Source organism: Eretmochelys imbricata, chromosome 10 (assembly GCF_965152235.1).
Source record: "Eretmochelys imbricata isolate rEreImb1 chromosome 10, rEreImb1.hap1, whole genome shotgun sequence".
NCBI lineage: Eukaryota > Metazoa > Chordata > Testudines > Cheloniidae > Eretmochelys > Eretmochelys imbricata.
The window spans coordinates 60,808,994-60,829,503 of NC_135581.1; the positions used below are offsets into that span (position 1 = coordinate 60,808,994).

At 41.2% G+C, this 20,510-nt stretch overlaps 1 protein-coding gene across 2 annotated transcripts in view; it reads right to left on the bottom strand.

The window, feature by feature from the left end:
- UNC13C (unc-13 homolog C) overlaps positions 1-20,510 on the bottom strand; it is a 387,958-nt gene that overhangs the window by 68,646 nt on the left and 298,802 nt on the right. For both annotated transcript variants that reach the window (XM_077828069.1, XM_077828068.1), the window contains 2 exons: positions 4,343-4,431; positions 1,221-1,370 (listed from right to left, as the gene is read on the bottom strand). In XM_077828069.1, the coding sequence (XP_077684195.1) occupies positions 1,221-1,370; positions 4,343-4,431 (239 nt within the window). The remainder of the gene's footprint in view (positions 1-1,220; positions 1,371-4,342; positions 4,432-20,510) is intronic.

Below are 20,510 nucleotides of genomic sequence, written 5' to 3' on the forward strand. Positions count from 1 at the left end.
CACATAATGGACTAAATAAAAAGAAAGTTAAAACTAACGTTAAAAATGATCTGATGCTTTCTCCCCACAAAAACAACAACAAAAACAAAGGCAATTATAGAGTGTTGCATGCTTATTAGGCAGACTGCATGTTCAGGAGCTGAAGGTGTCACCTATGCCAACCCCCCAGGCCATGGAGCCAATGAAAGAATGGGAGCAACCAACTCTGAATCTATGCAAGTCTGAAAGAAGTGTGTTTTCATATAATTCCCTGGAAACAGGAAGGAGAAGGGTATTAAAAAACTCTGAAGTGAGCCCCCCCATTCCACCTCCTTCACTCAGCTGTCCTGCTCAAACAGCATGCCCTCCACAACACATTCTGCCCACCTGTACAAGCAAGCTACTACTGACAGATGAAAAAGAACAGAGAAGACTCAAGAGGAAACCAACACAGGGAAAACCTCCCCAATACTTCAACATGGATTGGTGAGAGAAAGTGAACTAAAACACTACCAAGGGATTAGAGTTAAAAAATCTTGTAATAATTTTGTTGAGTCATGGAAATGCTGTTGTAATTTAGGACAAACAGATTCTCCTGTTAATCACCAAATGGTTAGACCAGGGGTCGGCAACGTTTGGCACACGACCCATCAGGGTAATCCACTGGTGGGCCATGAGACATTTTGTTTTTGTTGACCATCTGCAGGCATGACCCCCTGCAGCTCCCAGTGGCTGCGATTCACCGTTCCTGGCCAATGGAAGCTGTGGGAAGCGGCGTGGGCCACAGGGACGTGCTGGCTGCCGCTTCCCGCTGCTCCCATTGGCCAGGAATGGTGAACCGTGGCCACTGGGAGCTGCAGGGGGCTGTGCCTGTGGACGGTCAATATAAATAAAAATTCTTGCGCCCCACCAGTGAATTACCCTGATAGGCTGCGTGCCAAAGGTTGCTGATCCCTGGGTTAGACTATGTATTCCTGGAAAGGAGATAGGGAGTAAACATTGATAAACAAAGAAAGAGTGGGATTTCAATGGATTAAGGTTCTTAATATTGTTCAATTGTCCTGATTTAAAATAGCTCCTTAAATGGCTTATTATAAGTAACTGATTTCATAAGATTTAGATTGCTTACTTTGCCCAACTATAAACTTATCCATGATATGCCAAACAGGACCTAATATTTTTAACATAAAATTCCTTGGCATCCAGCGATTTAAAATTACTCCTTTTTACCCCACACTTACATTTTGTCCAGAAAATCCATGAGAGGTCGCAGCACAATCTCAGCATCGATAGCAGCATTGTTCTTATTGGCTGATACGTTTCCATTTCCTCTCATCTGATTTAGTTCAAAGCTCATCTGTCTCACACACTCCTCAATAACAAGCTGGAAACTAAAGAGAAAAAAAGAGAGCGGAGGAATTATAGGACAGAGGATGACTATTTACGTTCTGCTCCATCAACTTCATCGATGAACACAAAATTATTTGTGAACAGATATGAAGCCCACATGCTTAAGGCACTGTATGCTTTAGAAATTGAAAATAACCATTTCTAAGCAGTTATAGTTCGTATAAGGCCAAACAATATACTTACCATTGCAGTTTGTGTTTTGCTTTCCTTTTACATTGTCCATATCCCTACAGGAGTCCTAGTAACTATTTTCTGATAGGAATTACACAATAAGAAGGTGAATCAGAGACTTTAACTGAGGTATTAAGATAGACATCAGTGTTAGCCAGCACAATTATTCCTGCTTTTAGTTTTGGTATGAGGGGATTACAGACACAAGTTCTATTTACATGTATTTTTAAAGGGGGTGTTGTCAAATATTCTCTCTTTTTGGTAAATTTTATATTCATTTGGTGTCAATATCCTCCTTGAAGATAGAAAATAACAAGACTTCTACCAATTTGTCCTAGCTGGCTAAACTGGACTTTTTCTTGTCATGAGTCATGTGCCAACACAGCAAAGTTTTGTTTACTATTTTGTAACTAGTTAAGAGAGTAAAAATATTTAGACTGCTTCATAAACCTTTACGCCAGATACATTTTATGGGAATATTTGGCATTTTAAATTCAAAAGTGGGGACAGATTTTCTATTCTGAAGAACTGACTTCCACACAGCTGAAAAACTAGAGGAGATCGGGGACTGATAGGTCTGTATAAATTAGTTCTGTTTACAAGTGTGGGAGTGGAAGTTGTTCTCAATTCCCGACAAATTGAGTTTACTGATTCAGCTCATTTCTTGTTTTCCTAGAGGTTCAATTCTCTTCTGATATAGCAACATCTGCCTGACAGAAAATCTAGGAGTGACACAGGGGCAGTATGGCCATAGCGAGGACTTCAACTGGTACATTTAAGCAGTGCAAAACTGAGTATTCAGAGTCTGCAGCTGAGAAGTAAATGTACCACAAGAGAAGTAAACGTACCACAAGTACCACAGGGGCAATAAATATGATAATCAATTCTAAACCCATTCATAGTCAAGTTGAATAGATAAGCCTGTCGCTAAAGAATCTACAAAAAACAATTAATAAAAGACCAAACAAGCTAAGTGAAAACAGAATGAAAAATCCCAGCTATTGTGCTTCACCACAAAAACCCAACACAAAACCCCACATGAACACATCTGATAGCCAAGAAGACAGAAGGCTTTTCTAGTGACATCTACTCAGAAACCAACTTTGAAATGAATAAAGGGGAGCCCCAAAACCAATGCATGGCACAGTTCCAGTTCCTCCTCAGAATTCTTCTGGCTGCCAGTGGTGCTCTCAAAGCCACCTCTTTTCTCATTCATATTATGCAGGGAGTGGATGTCCCCTAGCACCCAAACTGCTGCATCTTGTTCAACCACAGTTAGTTGAGGCAATGTTCGCTGCTTGGCGTTATGGATAACTCCATCCTGAGCAAACTGCTGCCACACTTATTAGCTCAGCATGGCCACGTGGGCGGCCTCTAAAAGAATGAGAAGAGACTCAGAGGTGGCAGAAAGCCTCCTAGAGAAGTTTTACTTGGTTTTCTTCAGAGTAAGGCTATGAAGCTATCTGGGTGCCCTTGTGCTGATTTTTGGTTAGAGGGTGTCACAGGCACAAACTATGGACAAATTTAAGGGAGAAGAAAGCACATGAGAAATGCACAAAGCCAAATTGGGGAAATTTTGACCAACTTTGGCAATGGGAATGAAGGCTGTTGGATGACTTGTGCTAATTCTCCTGGCTTTTCTGCAGAAGAGTGAAAAATATAGGCCCCTATGACCACTCGTTCTTATCTTAACAAAGTGGTAGATATTTTCTTTAAATTAAAAAACTATTTCACCCAGAAGATTATATCAATTTTAGGAAAAGTCAAACACGGGGCTTCATCTAGTTAATGGTGACCTTTTAAGACAGGGAGAGAAGAGACCACAGGGAGCTAGTACAGGTATTATCCACCATTTAATTCTTGGCTGACATTTCCCCTTCTTACTAAGTCACTTAATTTTCCCTATTATTTGGGTTGTCTCAGCCTATTAATGATCTAAGGCAGCCATGATTCTCTCTCAATTATATTTATTAAAACCAAGTGCAGCATCCTTTTCCATAGTTAATGAAGCCACACACCGAAAAGGATAACAGTCTACACAGATTGTATGTCTATGGCATTAACTGTTACTGAGCAACTAAAACTTTCACCTACCTCCCACCATTGCAGATTACTGAACAAGAATTCCTGAATTCTTATATTCCTTTCCCGAGCAAAAGCAAAAACAGTCCTATTGTTTTTGCTTCCAATAGCAAGACTCAGCTATGTTGCTGGTATAATGCAAGCCGCATTCTGGCCAGCCACATGCACACTGATTCAAGACTAAAACTCACTAGCTGATTTCCGCAGAACAGATACTGGCAGAGCAAATGACTCAAGAGGGCTTCACAGTGACCATTTGAAGAAAGGTAAATTCAGACAGGCTACCTGAGTGGGGCAGGCCACTGGACAAAGCTGTCAGTCTCAGGGAATCAAAACACACACAGTAAAAGAGAGGTTGAACATTGTATTAGTTACGAAAAAATTGAACCATTTTTATCTTCCAGATGCAGAAAGTAAAGTTTCCAGCTGTGTTCCTATAACCCATTCATGCCCACACACTAGTTTTAGTGTTATTTGGAGGTGAGAATACTGCTGTATTTTCCCAGACAGACAGAGACACACACATATACATGCAATGGATCTGGCTACATTGGAGCAAGCTGTATGTGAAAAGACAATCACCCAATGTAGTCAATGGATTGGCTCTTTGGCTATGCACATCTGCCTGGTTTGAGGCACAGTGGAGTCTTTTTAATGGTTGCCATCACTGTAGCACAAATTCTTTAAGTACATTTATTACCTTGCGCCATAGGCGATGCTGAGCTCATCCAGTACGCTACTGAGTTTCACCTGAAGTTCTTTGAGAACAGCACTAGCGTCAGGATCCAGCTGGAAAGAGGTTATGAGTAATGTTATTCTTCTGCATTCTTCTCACATGCAGTCTATTTCTCTGTTACAATTAATGGATTAGGCATTCCGTACATTTATTGTACTACACTACTAGAAAACAAATATGGAAACACCAACTAGAATAGGAAATGTTCAGTTAGCCTTAATGTCCAATTATTGTAGCACTAACAGTGCAGAATAAATTGTTCAAACGAAATAAGAAAGAATTACCTTACAAGAAAACAAAAGAGTATCATTAATAGGACTGGTATAGAACAGTTTACAAGATTATTAGAATTTCAGAAATCCCCTCAGCAAAGGTGATATATGCTAGCGATAACAAGAGGATCACATATGAAAAGGCCGACGGTGCTTGTTTTAATAACCAATTGTTTTTATATTTTTTGTACATAATACTCTTTTGTAGGTGGCATTTTTAAAATTTACATTGAAGGTGTTTCCACAGTGTGTCCACTAATGCAGCTTGGAGTAGAACATCTGGCAATGAGGACGATGGCTTGAGGACCACCCATGCTGCTTCTATTTACAGGACAAGAGGAGGGGAAATCTATTAACCTTTATTCCTTCATTGTATTCCTTAAAGCCACTAAGACACACTGGCCCAAAATAGCTTTCTCTCAAGCACAGAGCAATAAAACTCTGTGGGGGAATCAGGAAAAAGTGCTATTGTACCTTTAATACAGGTTCTTTCTCACCTTAGGGTGAAGTGAGGGAGCAGGAGAGAGAATTAATTGTACATTTACATCTCTTCCCAGGTACAGGGCTAGGAATCCATGCACAGACATTTTACCTGTAATGCATTCTTTTTCAAATCTCTATCAGAAATCATTTTAAATAATACTCTGAAATTAAAGAAAAGAACACCTAGATTTTTGTCTCCTCGAATCTTGAAATTTAGAAGAAAAATAGTTTGTGACCATCATAGGATACGACTGATTAAAAGAATGTCAGCATAGTTCATTTTAATATGAATTAATAACTGACTTCCTCTTCTTTGGTTAGTCTACATTAGAATGTGATTGAATAGTCTTTAGTGATAATTGTCACATATTGCACCCAATCCTGAAGTAATTCCATATGCAGAAGTCCCAATGATTTCATAGGCAACGTTGCATTTGGAGGAAATACATATTCATGCTTGTCTGTATTTGTATTTATTTTTTGTTTTATTTATGAATGGGTTCGTTACTCTAGTTCCTGAGTGCTTCAGAACACCTTTGTAAAATAGGTAAGCATTATTATCTGTATTTTAGAGGTGGGGAACCTATGGTACAGTGCAGTTAGGTGTCTTAACCAAGATCACACAGGACAGCAGTGACAGAGCACAGACAACAACCCAGATTTGCTGACTCCTAGAACTGTGTTAACCAAAAGACTACTCATCCTCTTCTTATAGCGAACGGGTGCTCAAAGCCAATCAATCATGTTATCTCTATATTTATTTTTTACAAGCACAGAAAATCAGAGATAAAAAAAAATTAACAAAAATCTGAGATAGTGAAAGAGTGGGGTTACTATATAGGCCACAGTCCAGCAAAGTCTGCACTTAACTATGAACACCAATAGTCCCACTGAGTAGGGCCTCCGGGGGACTAATGTGCTTAAAGTTAAGAAATACATACACGTTATCAATTTGATAATACAGCCAAGGGAATGTAAACAACAAAGAAGTTTGTGAGCTCAAACCAAAACCCTAGAAGCAAACACCACTGAAACTTGGTGAAGTTCAAGTGGACCTAGATCCAAACTTTGCAGTTGGTCTTCCCTCTGTAATAGGCTGAGCCAAAAGTCTGGATGAGGAAGCTTGGACTCAAACCTTGTGGCTTGAACCAATCTCAAACTTTTATAATCTGAGAAACTCATCAATGTCGCTCTGATATTTACCACTGGACTGTTCAGAGAGGTCTTTTACCTCTACTCTTCCTGTGGATGATGTTTTTCCCACAGTAAAACACAGTTTTACTGACAGTGCAAACTTCTTCCTTAATGATCTTTTTCCTTAGTAAGTATGGCTCGTAAAAACAAACTAATCTGATTGAATAATTCATAGTGGGAATCAATATTAGAGTTGGCTGAGTAATGCAAAGAATTTTCTGTGACTTGTTGCTCAATATATAGAAATGAACTTGATTAAGGCATTGCATCACCTTTGTTTTCACTTTTTACAAACATTTGAGTGATGGATCTATAACCACGGAAAAAAGATTTTAAGCACTTGCAAGTTGAATATTCACCCGGCCAATGGGAGCTGCGGGAAGCAGCGGCCAGCACGTCACTTCAGCCTGTGCTGCTTCCCACAGCTCCCATTGGCCAGGAAAGGAGAACTGCGGTCACTGGGAGCTGCGGGGGGTGGAGAGGCTGTGCCTGTGGACGGTCAACATAAACAAAATGTCTCTCAGCCTGCCAGTGGATTACCTTGATGGGCCGCGTGCCCAAGGTTGCCAACGCCTGTGACATACAGCAAATATTAAATTTGCACATGCATATAAGCATTCACATTGAATGTGGTATATTTTATATGGAACAGGATATGCTAGGTAGGCAGGGTTTTGAAAACCCCTTGCCAGAACCCTGGCATGCAAACAAAAAAGTTAGAAAAACAGCTTATCCCCCTCTTTGCAGCTAAAATCACAAAGCCTAGTGAAATTACTTTGAATGAGCGGTTGTTATGATAACCAATAATTACAGACAAATAAATGTAATGTACGTACTAAATTTATCTGGAACAGGACACTGGTTGGCCAAAATGGTTTTGCTGGTGCAACTGCTAACTTTTGACTCTGTACCAATCTTAGACTATTTAAAGAGTGTGTGCAAATTTTAAAATTCTTAGCAGATGTTCGTGCTTTCAAAGTGCAAGAAAAAGTTTGTGCAAAAACTTTGCAAAAATGGAGGTCATGGATAGAAAATCCAGCTTTCTGCATACTCACAGGCCATGCTTATCAGTGCAATGCCATTCAAAGGAGTGGAATATGAAGAGTTACACTCCTTGGCTGGATATATGTTATATATCTATAGGCATTTCAATGAGTTCAGGATTATAGGATTACTAAATTTGGAGGTACCATCAAATTATTTTAGTTTAATAACAGTGAATACTCCATGGGACAAAACAATAATCTAGGATGCAGCCAAGATGTGCATTTTTCACTCACTTTATCTCGGGCTCTTTGAATGCCAGTCAGGTCCCCAACATAAATTAGAGCGGCCCTCAGACAGATGGGATGCAAAATGACCCAGCCATGCTGCATTTACCCCAACCATGTCTACTGTTGTGTTCATGGGATTGTTGTGGATGTGGCTGTGGCCGAGCAGCCTCTTTGGGTTTGTCTACACAGCAAAGGAAAACCCGCGGCTGGCCTGTGCCAGCTGATTTGGGCTTGCAGGCCTTGGGCTGTTTCATTGCTGTTTAGACTTCCGGACTTGGGCTGGAGCCTCGACTCTAGGACCCTGTGGGATAGGAGGGTCCCAGAGTTTGGGCTCCAGTAGGAGGCGGCAGTCTACACAGCAGTGAAACAGCCCCACAAACTGAGCCCAGTGAGCCCGAGTTAGCTGGCATGGGCCAACCATGTAGACAATACCCTATGGCGCCACACTTTCAAAGGCTCCTCCTATGCACAGGGCTGATCCAGTGGCTGGCTAAGATGACTTTCAGGAAGTTTTGTACTGGGGGAGTGGTGTACAGCAGCCCAAGGTATATCAGCGCATCAGGTCATTTATCTTTTATGGATATGTCAATCCATTTGTTTGTTAACATGCAAAGCATGTTTGTTAACATGCACAGCATCACTAAAAAACCAAAGTAACTTAAATAACAACGTTCAGTGGAAATGGGAAGCAATTACAGTGCATAACTGTCATTTCCTTAACTGTTCTAAAACACTCAAGTCCACAGTGTGACTACATTTTGAGACAGTGGCACAATACTGACAATATAAAATCACAACAATCTTACAAGAGAGTTTTGTACTTATAAAAGGTCTATTATCTTTCCAGTACTTTCAACAAGTGGTACTGATGTGTGGTATATAACATTTGCTGTTTTTTAGGGAAGTTTTTATGTAGAGAATGTCTTCTAGCAAAGCCAGAGTGTTCTGAATTCATGGCATGGACAACCCGCAAAGCTCGTGCTGGTTTGGCATTATAGGACACTCTACACAATGTAATATTAATACCTGGTTCACACAGAGCACTTTTCATCAGTCAGTGTCAGAGCACTTCACAAAGCCTGTGTCTCATTCTACAGAAACTGAAACAGAGGCATGGAGAGATGAAGCGACTTAGCCAAGGTAACACTAGTGGAGTGACAGGTTTCAGAGTAACAGCCGTGTTAGTCTGTATTCGCAAAAAGAAAAGGAGTACTTGTGGCACCTTAGAGACTAACCAATTTATTCGAAAGCTCATTAATATAAAGTCTGCTGCAGTTTCCACGGTATGCATCCGATGAAGTGAGCTGTAGCTCACGAAAGCTCATGAGGGAGTGAGAGAACCTGGATTTGTGCAGGAAATGGCCCAACTTGATTATTATGCACATTGTGTAAAGAGTTGTCACTTTGGATGGGCTATCACCAGCAGGAGAGTGAATTTGTGTGGGGGGGTGGAGGGTGAGAAAACCTGGATTTGTGCTGGAAATGGCCTAACCTGATGATCACTTTAGATAAGCTATTACCAGCAGGACAGTGGGGTGGGAGGAGGTATTGTTTCATATTCTCTGTGTATATATAAAGTCTGCTGCAGTTTCCACGGTATGCATCCGATGAAGTGAGCTGTAGCTCACGAAAGCTCATGCTCAAATAAATTGGTTAGTCTCTAAGGTGCCACAAGTACTCCTTTTCTTTTTACTAGTGGAGTGGTAGAACCAGGAATAGAACCCACGTCTGCTTAGTCCTAGTCCAGTGTTCTATACCCTAAACCACACTGTCTCCTAACAGAGCAGTAACCAATCAGGCAACTTCTTTGCCCATACACACTGTTTTGCAGATGATCCCATAAATGCCCAGGCATAGGCACTAAGATACTATAGGGAGCGGTGTGGGATAAGAACACAGACAGAGTTTTATAAAACCCATGCAAGTTTTTCTTGTACTAATGTTACTTGTACTAACATTTTAAGAAGATTGACTCCTACACTTTCAGAGTTGCATAGACTTCAGCTGCTATCAAATGATTGATTTCAAGGGTCAAAGTCATCTCTGGAGTAACTTTGTTTACCCCTGATGTCATCCTCCCTTGAGTTCAACAATCTGAGTGTAAGAAAACAATCAGAACTAAACACTAAAGTGAGGGAAGTGAGTGACTGAATCCTGGGCAGTTCTGAAATTTACAAGTTTGAATGCAGACAGGACTATAACAGCAAAACCTGGTGGATCGAACACCTTTTGACATAGATCATCCACCACATTCAGAGGATATTGGATAAGGAGTGGTGGATATCCAAATATCAGGTATCTGGTGTAGGTTTTTATTCTTTATCAGATGATGAAGTGTGAAGTGTGGTCTGATGTGCTGCTGACAGTTTCATGGAGATGGAAATGAAGTCTAATGATTATCCCCCTTTTAAGGAAAAGAGTAAATTATTGGTAGAACAGACTGTCAGAGAGAGAAACAAAATGACCAGTGAGCCTTAACTTTTCAAATCCATTTAAAAAATGGAACATGAGTGCATGACCCATTCATTCCTCAACTGCTTGGTTCCATTCACAGTCCTATGCAGTGTGTGGGCTGGATCCTGAAAGAAATCTGTAATCTGATTACTTGTTAAGTGTCGTGGCCTCATTACCATACACATTTTGTATCAGCCATGGGAATGGCTGTTAACAGGTTAACTTCAAACACTTTTTTTCTACCAATTCTTAATTTACATAATAGTCCCATCTTGATAAATATTTCTGCCTTGTTAACGCCTTCTTAAATAATAGTTATTTTTTACCCAAAACAGAACACAGTTACTTAAAATTAGTTGGCACATTAATTCAAGATTATTAAATATATCATTAGTGGTTGGACTATTTCTGAATGTTAAATATAGGCAGAATAAATTTGCAGAACAACTAAAAAATTCAAGAAATATTTGTACATCTTTATTTGATTTCAAGATACTACCCGCCTAAAACTGATACAAAATTTTAAAATCTCCAAAGCTTGGAAATGTGTCAAAGAGCCTGTGAATTCTGCATGGCTGCTTTCTACATAATGGGTTAGCTATTCCCATCTGAAATTTAACCTGAACCAACATGTGCTAGTAAGGAGACAACACTGTTACTTGTAAATTTGCTAGAGTTTGCACAGGAAAGTGCAGGATGCAGACAAAAGAAACATCACTGAACTGGTCCTGACTGAAAGAAATCCAGCCAGACTGCTGTAAGCGTGTGGTGGGAGAAAGCTTTTTGCTTTAAATACACTGAGCTTGTTAAGTTAGGAATTAGCTTGCATTTTACCTTTTATTTCTTTGTAACCAATTTTGACCTTTATGCCTCATTACTTATAATCACTTAAAATCTAGATTTCTGTAGTTAATAAACTTGTTTTATCTAAGCCAGTGTCTTTGAATTGAAGTGTTTGGGGAACTCCATTTGAGATAACAAGGTTTGTGCTATACAAGACACAAACTTCTGAAGGAAAGTCTGGGACTGTGATTTTGCTGGTGTTGCTTTGTAGTATAATGCAAGGGTGGTAGGCTGGCTGGCTGAAGCACTCTTGCAGTATATCTGGGGGTAACTGACATGCTGAACACTATGTGTGAACAGACCAGGAGTGGCTGCTCTCACAGTGGAGCAGTGTAAAAGGCACCCCAGGTTAGAGAACCGAAAGGACATAGCTATCTAATAGCCCAGATTGTACCCTGGATAACGTGACAAGGTGCTAAAACAAACTATCCTACATATGTGGTTTCTTACATCTGTCTATTGTATTGATAAAAAAATTTGTGCTTCTGTTCCCATTCTCCTACCCCTTTTTTCCCACTGTGACAGATTAATCTTGTTTTGATTAGGGAGCATCTTTTATTTTTCAATACCCTTCTCGGTAGGCTAATTTGTATTTCTGCAATACAGATATGTATATTGTTCTGACAATTTTATGTTAATGGCTAGTGGCTCAGTGCCTATTTGTCTTTGTTTATGGAGCTCCCTGCCCTGTCATTCCCAACAGTCCTGCTTTGAATGTGGAGATTGTTGTTTTATTATAGGGTTTTCATTGCACCATTTGACAGGCAAACTGTCAAGGTTGAACACTCTTTCATGATGTAGACTTGAAGAGATTAACAGCTTTCAATTTTGTATAACATTAGTTTTGCTTTAACCAATACAAGGTTTTGTTTTCTGCTGAAAATTGTATCTGTCTTGTTGTGCCTTCCATGAGCTCAATGGGAAACTATTTTAACCTTGCTAGGAAACCACCGACAGGCTTTATTGCTTTGTTTCTTTGTATGTACTAGTTCAATAAGGCAAACTGGCCAGTAAAGTTTGTTCTTGGAATGTCTAGGGGATTCAGAATTCTAATTCGAGGGGAAACGTTTTAGTGACACTTCAAAAAGGAAAAAAGTTGAACATGAATGCACTTTCCTTCCAGAAATTCACTTGACAGGAAAACGTAACATTGAACACGGGCTATGCAGGCGAAGTATTTTATGCTTCACTTCATCACTGAGGGCAAAATCTTGAGTTCTTTATTCATTCCTTACTCCGGGTAAACTCCCTAAACTGAACAAGGACTTGACCTGAAATTCACCCCAAGGCCTAATTTAAGACCTTAATTCGGGATTTAAAGGTGACCTGCAAAGGGTTGTGTGAAAATTGGGCTTGTGCCCTTTCTTACTACTTTATGGTATATAAGGAGAACAGAACTGTTTAAAGTTGTTGGTTTTTTTTAATTGTTTGTGTTTTCTCTTAGAGATAATAGGAATGTCAAATCTGGTCTTCCCTGATTTTGCTAGAGAACCTGTAGGAGGTTTCAGTGATGTCTATAAGCTTAATACCGTTAATTGATGGGCTGAGCATGTGGACTCTCTAATAAACCCTTCCTTTATCCAAAATGTTAGTTAGTCTTTTAGGCTGAGTAGGTCTTATGAAACACATTTTAAACAGATACTAAAAATCCTCTCCCCTCTCAATTGCTCAACTTTCTTTCTATTGGCTCTTGCAATGGCACCATTTCATTAGTTCTACAGTCATGAAGAATAATAATCTAATAATGTTCAGTCTTAATGGCATGTTTAGCATGTTTTTAGACATGAGAATGACTTGGCCATTTACAAGATTTGAAATGGACTGGTGACCATTTATCTAATAACTCCTGTGCATGGAAATCAACCTAACTTCTCCTAACATATAGCTATGGATACTAATAATTAGTTGCTTTTCACAATCTAGCTTTGAATGTTTAACAACATTACTGTTTAAATAATCTTTATCCCTAAGGAAAACACTCCAGTAGCAAATTACAGTACTTGAAGAATGTGCAACTAATAATCTACAGTGGAGATGCTCATTGTTGTTATTATTTGTAGTGCAGTACTGCCCAAAGGCCCCATTAATGGAAACTGCTAAGAGCACAGTTCCTAAATGTTATCATCTCAGGAGACAGCATCCATTTAAGCATGCACTTTGCGCATCACCACCATAGTTGTTTCATTTTCCCTCTTACTGGGTATGTCTATATATTCTGTCTCCCAGGAGAATCTCCTTGGCCTATTTCCCGCCACACTTGGATGTAGCTCCACTTCAAAAATCTCAAGCATTCTAAGGGAGAACCATAAAAGTTAGAGGCCACATCAACCATTCCTGCAAGAAACTCATGAAAAAGGGACACAGGAGTCAGGAAAAGCTGTGGGTTTCCCATCACTTAGTTTTCAGAGAATCATTTCCGTCAGGTGAGAAGGTCTTTAAGGGGCACTGACTGGTTACTGGAAGGCCAAACAGGATCTGTAGCAAGACCTGATAACTTTAGAATCAGGGAGGGGCAAAAGAGGAGCTGGTACATCTGTACTAACCCCATCCAGAGGGTCATCTGCATGAGTTAATGCCTCTTTAGGTAATATGGACGCTGTAGGGGTGGGTGCTGTGGATGATCATAGAATCATAGAATATCAGGGTTGGAAGGGACCTCAGGAGGTCATCTAGTCCAACCCCCTGCTCAAAGCAGGACCAATCCCCAATTAAATCATCCCAGCTAGGGCTTTGTCAAGTCTGACCTTAAAAACTTCCAAGGAAGGAGATTCTACCACCTCCCTAGGTAACGCATTCCAGTGTTTCACCACCCTCCTAGTGAAAAAGTTTTTCCTAATATCCAACCTAAACCTCCCCCACTGCAACTTGAGACCATTACTCCTTGTCCTGTCCTCTTCTACCACTGAGAATAGTCTAGAACCATCCTGTCTGGAACCACCTCTCAGGTAGTTGAAAGCAGCTATCAAATCCCCCCTCATTCGTCTCTTCTGCAGACTAAACAATCCCAGTTCCCTCAGCCTCTCCTCATAAGTCATGTGTTCCAGACCCCTAATCATTTTTGTTGCCCTTCGCTGGACTCTCTCCAATTTATCCACATCCTTCTTGTAGTGTGGGGCCCAAAACTGGACACAGTACTCCAGATGAGGCCTCACCAACGTCGAATAGAGGGGAACGATCATGTCCCTCGATCTGCTCGCTGTGCCCCTACCTATACATCCCAAAATGCCATTGGCCTTCTTGGCAACAAGGGCACACTGTTGACTCATATCCAGCTTCTCGTCCACTGTCACCCCTAGGTCCTTTTCCGCAGAACTGCTGCCTAGCCATTCGGTCCCTAGTCTGTAGCTGTGCATTGAGTTCTTCCATCCTAAGTGCAGGACCCTGCACTTATCCTTATTGAACCTCATCATATTTCTTTTGGCCCAATCCTCTAATTTGTTTAGGTCCCTCTGTATCCTATCCCTGCCCTCCAGCGTATCTACCACTCCTCCCAGTTTAGTATCATCCGCAAATTTGCTGAGAGTGCAATCCATACCATCCTCCAGATCATTTATGAAGATATTGAACAAAACCGGCCCCAGGACCAACCCCTGGGGCACTCCACTTGACACCGGCTGCCAACTAGACATGGAGCCATTGATCACTACCTGTTGAGCCCGACAATCTAGCCAACTTTCTACCCACCTTATAGTGCATTCATCCAGCCCATACTTTAACTTGCTGACAAGAATACTGTGGGAGACCGTGTCAAAAGCTTTGCTAAAGTCAAGAAACAATACATCCACTGCTTTCCCTTCATCCACAGAACCAGTAATCTCATCATAGAAGGCGATTAGATTAGTCAGGCATGACCTTCCCTTGGTGAATCCATGCTGACTGTTCCTGATCACTTTCCTCTCATGTAAGTGCTTCAGGATTGATTTCTTGAGGACCTGCTCCATGATTTTTCCGGGGACTGAGGTGAGGCTGACTCGCCTGTAGTTCCCAGGATCCTCCTTCTTCCCTTTTTTAAAGATTGGCACTACATTAGCCTTTTTCCAGTCATCTGGGACTTCCCCCGTTCGCCATGAGTTTTCAAAGATAATGGCCAATGGCTCTGCAATCACAGCCGCCAATTCCTTTAGCACTCTTGGATGCAACTCGTCCGGCCCCATGGACTTGTGCACGTCCAGCTTTTCTAAATAGTCCCTAACCACCTCTTTCTCCACAGAGGGCTGGCCATCTACTCCCCATGTTGTGATGCCCAGTGCAGCAGTCTGGGAGCTGTCCTTGTTAGTGAAGACAGAGGCAAAAAAAGCATTGAGCACATTAGCTTTTTCCACTTCCTCTGTCACTAGGTTGCCTTCCTCATTCAGTAAGGGACCCACACTTTCCTTGGCTTTCTTCTTGTTGCCAACATAGCTGAAGAAACCCTTCTTGTTACTCTTGACATCTCTTGCTAGCTGCAGCTCCAGGTGCGATTTGGCCTTCCTGATTTCATTCCTACATGCCCGAGCAATATTTTTATACTCTTCCCTGGTCATATGTCCAACCTTCCACTTCTTGTGAGCTTCTTTTTTATGTTTAAGATCTGCTAGGATTTCACCGTTAAGCCAAGCTGGTCGCCTGCCATATTTACTATTCTTTCGACTCATCGGGATGGTTTGTCCCTGTAACCTCAATAGGGATTCCTTGAAATACAGCCAGCTCTCCTGGACTCCTTTCCCCTTCATGTTAGTCCCCTAGGGGATCCTACCCATCCGTTCCCTGAGGGAGTCGAAGTCTGCTTTTCTGAAGTCCAGGGTTCGTATCCTGCTGCTTACCTTTCTTCCCTGTGTCAGGATCCTGAACTCAACCAACTCATGGTCACTGCCTCCCAGATTCCCGTCCACTTTTGCTTCCCCCACTAATTCTTCCCTGTTTGTGAGCAGCAGGTCAAGAAAAGCTCCCCCCCAGTTGGTTCGTCTAGCACTTGCACCAGGAAATTGTCCCCTACGCTTTCCAAAAACTTCCTGGATTGTCTATGCACCGCTGTATTGCTCTCCCAGCAGATATCAGGAAAATTAAAGTCACCCATGAGAACCAGGGAGTGCGATCTAGTAGCTTCTGCGAGTTGCCGGAAGAAAGCCTCATCCACCTCATCCCCCTGGTCCGGAGGTCTACAGCAGACTCCCACCACTACATCACTCTTGTTGCTCACACTTCTAAACTTAATCCAGAGACACTCAGGTTTTTCTGCAGTTTTGTACCAGAGCTCTGAGCAGTCATACTGCTCCCTTACATACAGTGCTACTCCCCCACCTTTTCTGCCCTGCCTGTCCTTCCTGAACAGTTTATAACCATCCATGACAGTACTCCAGTCATGTGAGTTATCCCACCAAGTCTCTGTTATTCCAATCACGTCATAATTCCTTGATGGCTGGTCTCCTGTTCCACTCCCTTCCATATTAGCCCTGCCCCTAAAACAGCTCTAATGGAGGGAATTCTGTGGGGCTCCACAGAGAAGAGAATGATTCCTTGGAGACATGCGCCTTCCCTCTCTCCTCCAGGAGAGATCAGTTGAATCTCAGTTCCTTCTGTTCACAGTCTGGGCCAGAATTAATTATTATTATGGAGTCCATACTAAGTCAACACCCAAACCTTAGTGTGATCTACCACCATCACTCAGGGGTGTGAAAAAAAGATGTGTGCTAGACGGTTATAAATGTCTTCAAAACATATTTTTTTTTAGAACAGAACATATTTTTTAGGTAAACAGTTCTCTTGGGGCAGATCTAACCAGGCAAACTGAACAATGAAAGAATCCTGCTATACTGAAAGTGAAAACCATTTACTGTGCTGGCAAATGTAAACTCAGTTGTGGCTGTTTCTGCCCAAATTGCTGTTCCCGTTCCACCTTGCCCACATGTACTGAGAATGCATCTCAGTGCTTTCTTACAGACCAAAAGACCCTGCTCTGAGCAGATAATAAACGTGTGACTTTTGAAAAGGTGAATTTGGACACATTCCCAGTACATGCGGTACATCTGCCTGTCTAATTTATGCCTCAGAAGATGAGCCTGAATAAGGCAGCAGTGAAGATGATGATTAAACAACTTGAGAGGAAGTTACTCTCCCCTTCTCTGAAAGAACTGTGGGTAAATTCTGGCCAGCCTTGAAAATACTAAATTAAACCAGTGAGCCAAAAATACACATCTACATATTCCATTCCACAGCCCATATCAGCACCCAGTGACTCAGAAGACTTATTCTAACTGCTCTCTCTTCCTGCAGTCTTAGCAGATGGTCCCTTGGCAGTGGAACTAGCGTGGTTTCCAGTATATATGAATGGAGCCAGAAGGGCCCATGGTGCTTGCGCCTTCATGGGGAGGAATGCATGGATTCTTTGGTGCTTGCTTTTTTTGGGCAGAGGCCAGCATATTGAACATGGAGCACTTCTTCAGCCATTTCTCCTCTGCCCATCTGCTTATTTATTTGGATTGTTACTGGGCTGAGAACCTTGCCTGGGAAAATCTGTACATGCTTTTCTGCACTGGTGGAGCCACATCAGTGGTAGGAGCAGTGAAGGGCATAGCGTAGACAGGGCATTGCCAGTATCAGCACCATGCGACATGGGCTACCACAACTTCTACCATGACTGGTACAGAAATATGTTTATGAAGTTACCCATGGATGGAAGACACATCCTAATAATTTGGCTCCCTTTTTCATATAATTGCAGTTTACATATGAACTAAACTAATAGCAGTTCCATGAGGCCACTGCTGAACCCACACTTTGTATATCCAGAGGACTCAACTAGCCATTTAATACTAGCCTGACTCTATTACTTGTTCTGCATAAACTGAACGTTTGGGCAGTAAATGCAAACATAAACCCTCTGCATTCTCCATTCCCAAACCCAGACTCTCTCATTCAGTACAGAAAGACGTACCTGAACACCATTACAGGGGCAGTAGGATAACAAACTTGCTTCACAAATGGGCAGGTTTTTTCCAAGCTATATTTGATAACACTGAGTACAGCTGAGCTGAGCTGAAGCTGTCTGGCAGTTTATTGCATTCATAGTGAGCAACAAAAACATCTTGCTTCTCTAACGCAAATACAACTGACTTATAAAATAAATTGTTAGGCCCCTGAGCTAGGCACCATTATTTGAATCAGCTCTCTCAGATAAAATATTTTCCTTTTCTAAAAGATTACTTGATTTAAAAGCAATGATGGAAGAAAAACCTATTTTGATCACCTACCAAACGTACTTGTTCCCCTTACTTTGCGCGCACATGAGTATTTAGAGCAGGAATTAGGAACGTTATTAGGTTCTGAGAGTTACCTTGGTAAAGCCATTTTCTTTCTCTGGTAATTAGTGGACCAGCTAGTCTAAGCCCATAGAGACACAACATCATCAGTCAACGTATTAAAATTCTTGTACGGAACAACAACTTCAAAAAGCTTAGTGTTCCACTCTGACTATAATATGGGCCCAATCCTGCATGCCCTCTCTTGTAAGCATAACTCTTATTTACTTTAGTGGGTGCAGTGCATGTGGAACATGAGTAATTTGTCACAGGCAGGGAAAAGTATATCATATTAAGTAGAAGTATAAACAGAAACATTTAGTTCTAGAGTCTTTAATTCCACTTGTCCTGGAAGGAAGTTTTTTTTTAAAAAAACAAGAAGGCAGTGAACTTTACTGGAATTCACCCCACAAGGCAGTGGTCATTTTAAAGCTCCAGCATTGAGTTTAGTAAATTGAATTTGGGCTGTCTGAATGTTGGCACCATAAAAACATATCCCATTTCAATGTACAATTCTGGATTTATTTCAGTGCATCCATCTCCTCTAGGGATACCATTTTAAAAGCTCCAAATGAAGTGTGAGTAACACGACTCACTTTGTGCAGCTGAAATCTCCTGTGGATATGTCTATCCTGCAATTGGAGGTGTGACTGCAGCTAGTTTTGGCACACTCATGCTAGCTTTAGCTAGCATGGCTGAAAATAGCAGTAAAGATGCAGCAGGGCAGGCTTCCACATGGGCTGTGCAAGCCCACCTGGAACCCAGGGTACACACTCACATCCATAGCCGACAACAGGGTCTGTGCCACATCATCACTCCAATTTTTAGCTATGCTAGTTAGAGTCAAGCTCACAATCATGCCTCCAATTACAGTGTATTCAGGTTGAAATTCGCCCCTGTGCAGAGGGCTAGCATATGTGTATAGGCTATCCACTTGGTGCTGAGGGCACTTTGTGGGCCTTGGCATGGACTGGATTTCACACACAATGAACTGAAAATATACCCCAAAGGTAAATATCCTAAAGGTTGGCCTTACTGAGTATAAGAGGTTTATATAAATAGACATCTCTTCCACAAACTTCCAAAATAGGATTTTTAATGTGTTAAAGAACTTTAGTTCTCTAGCTTATAGAAATTTTAATTTTCTCCTCCTCAGCTGTGGAATCTATTTACGACTCTACAGTAATAAACATTCCTTTAAATGCCCTATGTATTCTAGTTTCTGTACTTAGCAGGTTAATTGGAGCATTACTGAATGCCTCACTCTATTTTGGACTTGCCAATGTGGGAAAAGCCTTTGTGTCCACAGAACTTTCAGTGCTATAGTCTCATTAGGCATTTTCTTTTTGTTTATTACATTCATACTTTACTTCCTTTCTGTGTTTTTCTTTAATGCGGCTCCAACTGCAGAAAATCATACTAGTAACGTGAACAGTAGTGTTTCTTTTTGTTAATATCACTGACAGAAGCGGTTTGGGGTAGCGCAAATCTAAATTTGTTTCTTTCAGAGATTACAGCTCTCACCATTCACTATATTTAACAGGTCCATCCATCTTTATAGTGAGGAAGGAACACATGCTCCATGCCTGTATCACCCAACAATAGCCAAACTAGTCCCCTTCATTCTTCATCCAAATGAGTAACACAACATAAACAGAGAGGAGTACACTATAATTTTTCTATTCTTATCAATTTCTTTTCTCTCTTTGGATGAAATGCACCTATGCACATTCTTAGCCCCCAGCTGTGCAAGGAGAGCCAACCATGCGGGCAGGTGTCTATCTGCATGGTTTTCTTTGCATGTTCAGGTCCCACTTACATCCTCAAAATGGATGTTAAGTGGGATTTAGTGGTGCATGGGGTTTGAGGTGACAAAGGGGTGAGTTCTGGAATACAGAGCAGTGTTTCTGAACTGGTAGGTAATGACCCCTGGGGGGTTACAAACTAATCAGGGACTGGGGTTTGCTAGGCATTGGACATTTTATTACAATTTAAAGCAAAGAAAATCTCACTACCCCGGTGCCCTTACCCTTCAAGGTCAAGTACTCTCTATCATCCACTGGAAACACAGACACAAATAAATTATATAGGGTTATTTTTACTCTTACGTTTATAGTTGCACTTTTTTTTTTAACTTCAGCTGAGGCAATGCCAACCCAAAAATATGAAAAATACAGACATAGAGTACATCCCTCCATCTTAACACTCACATCTTATATGTGGGAAGTGGGAAACTGAATCTGAATCCCCCTGGACTTTGTGGAAGTTCAGATCAGTGTCCAAACTTCTTAGCAATGAGGGATGTAAGTTGTACAGATAGTAAACAATACATGGC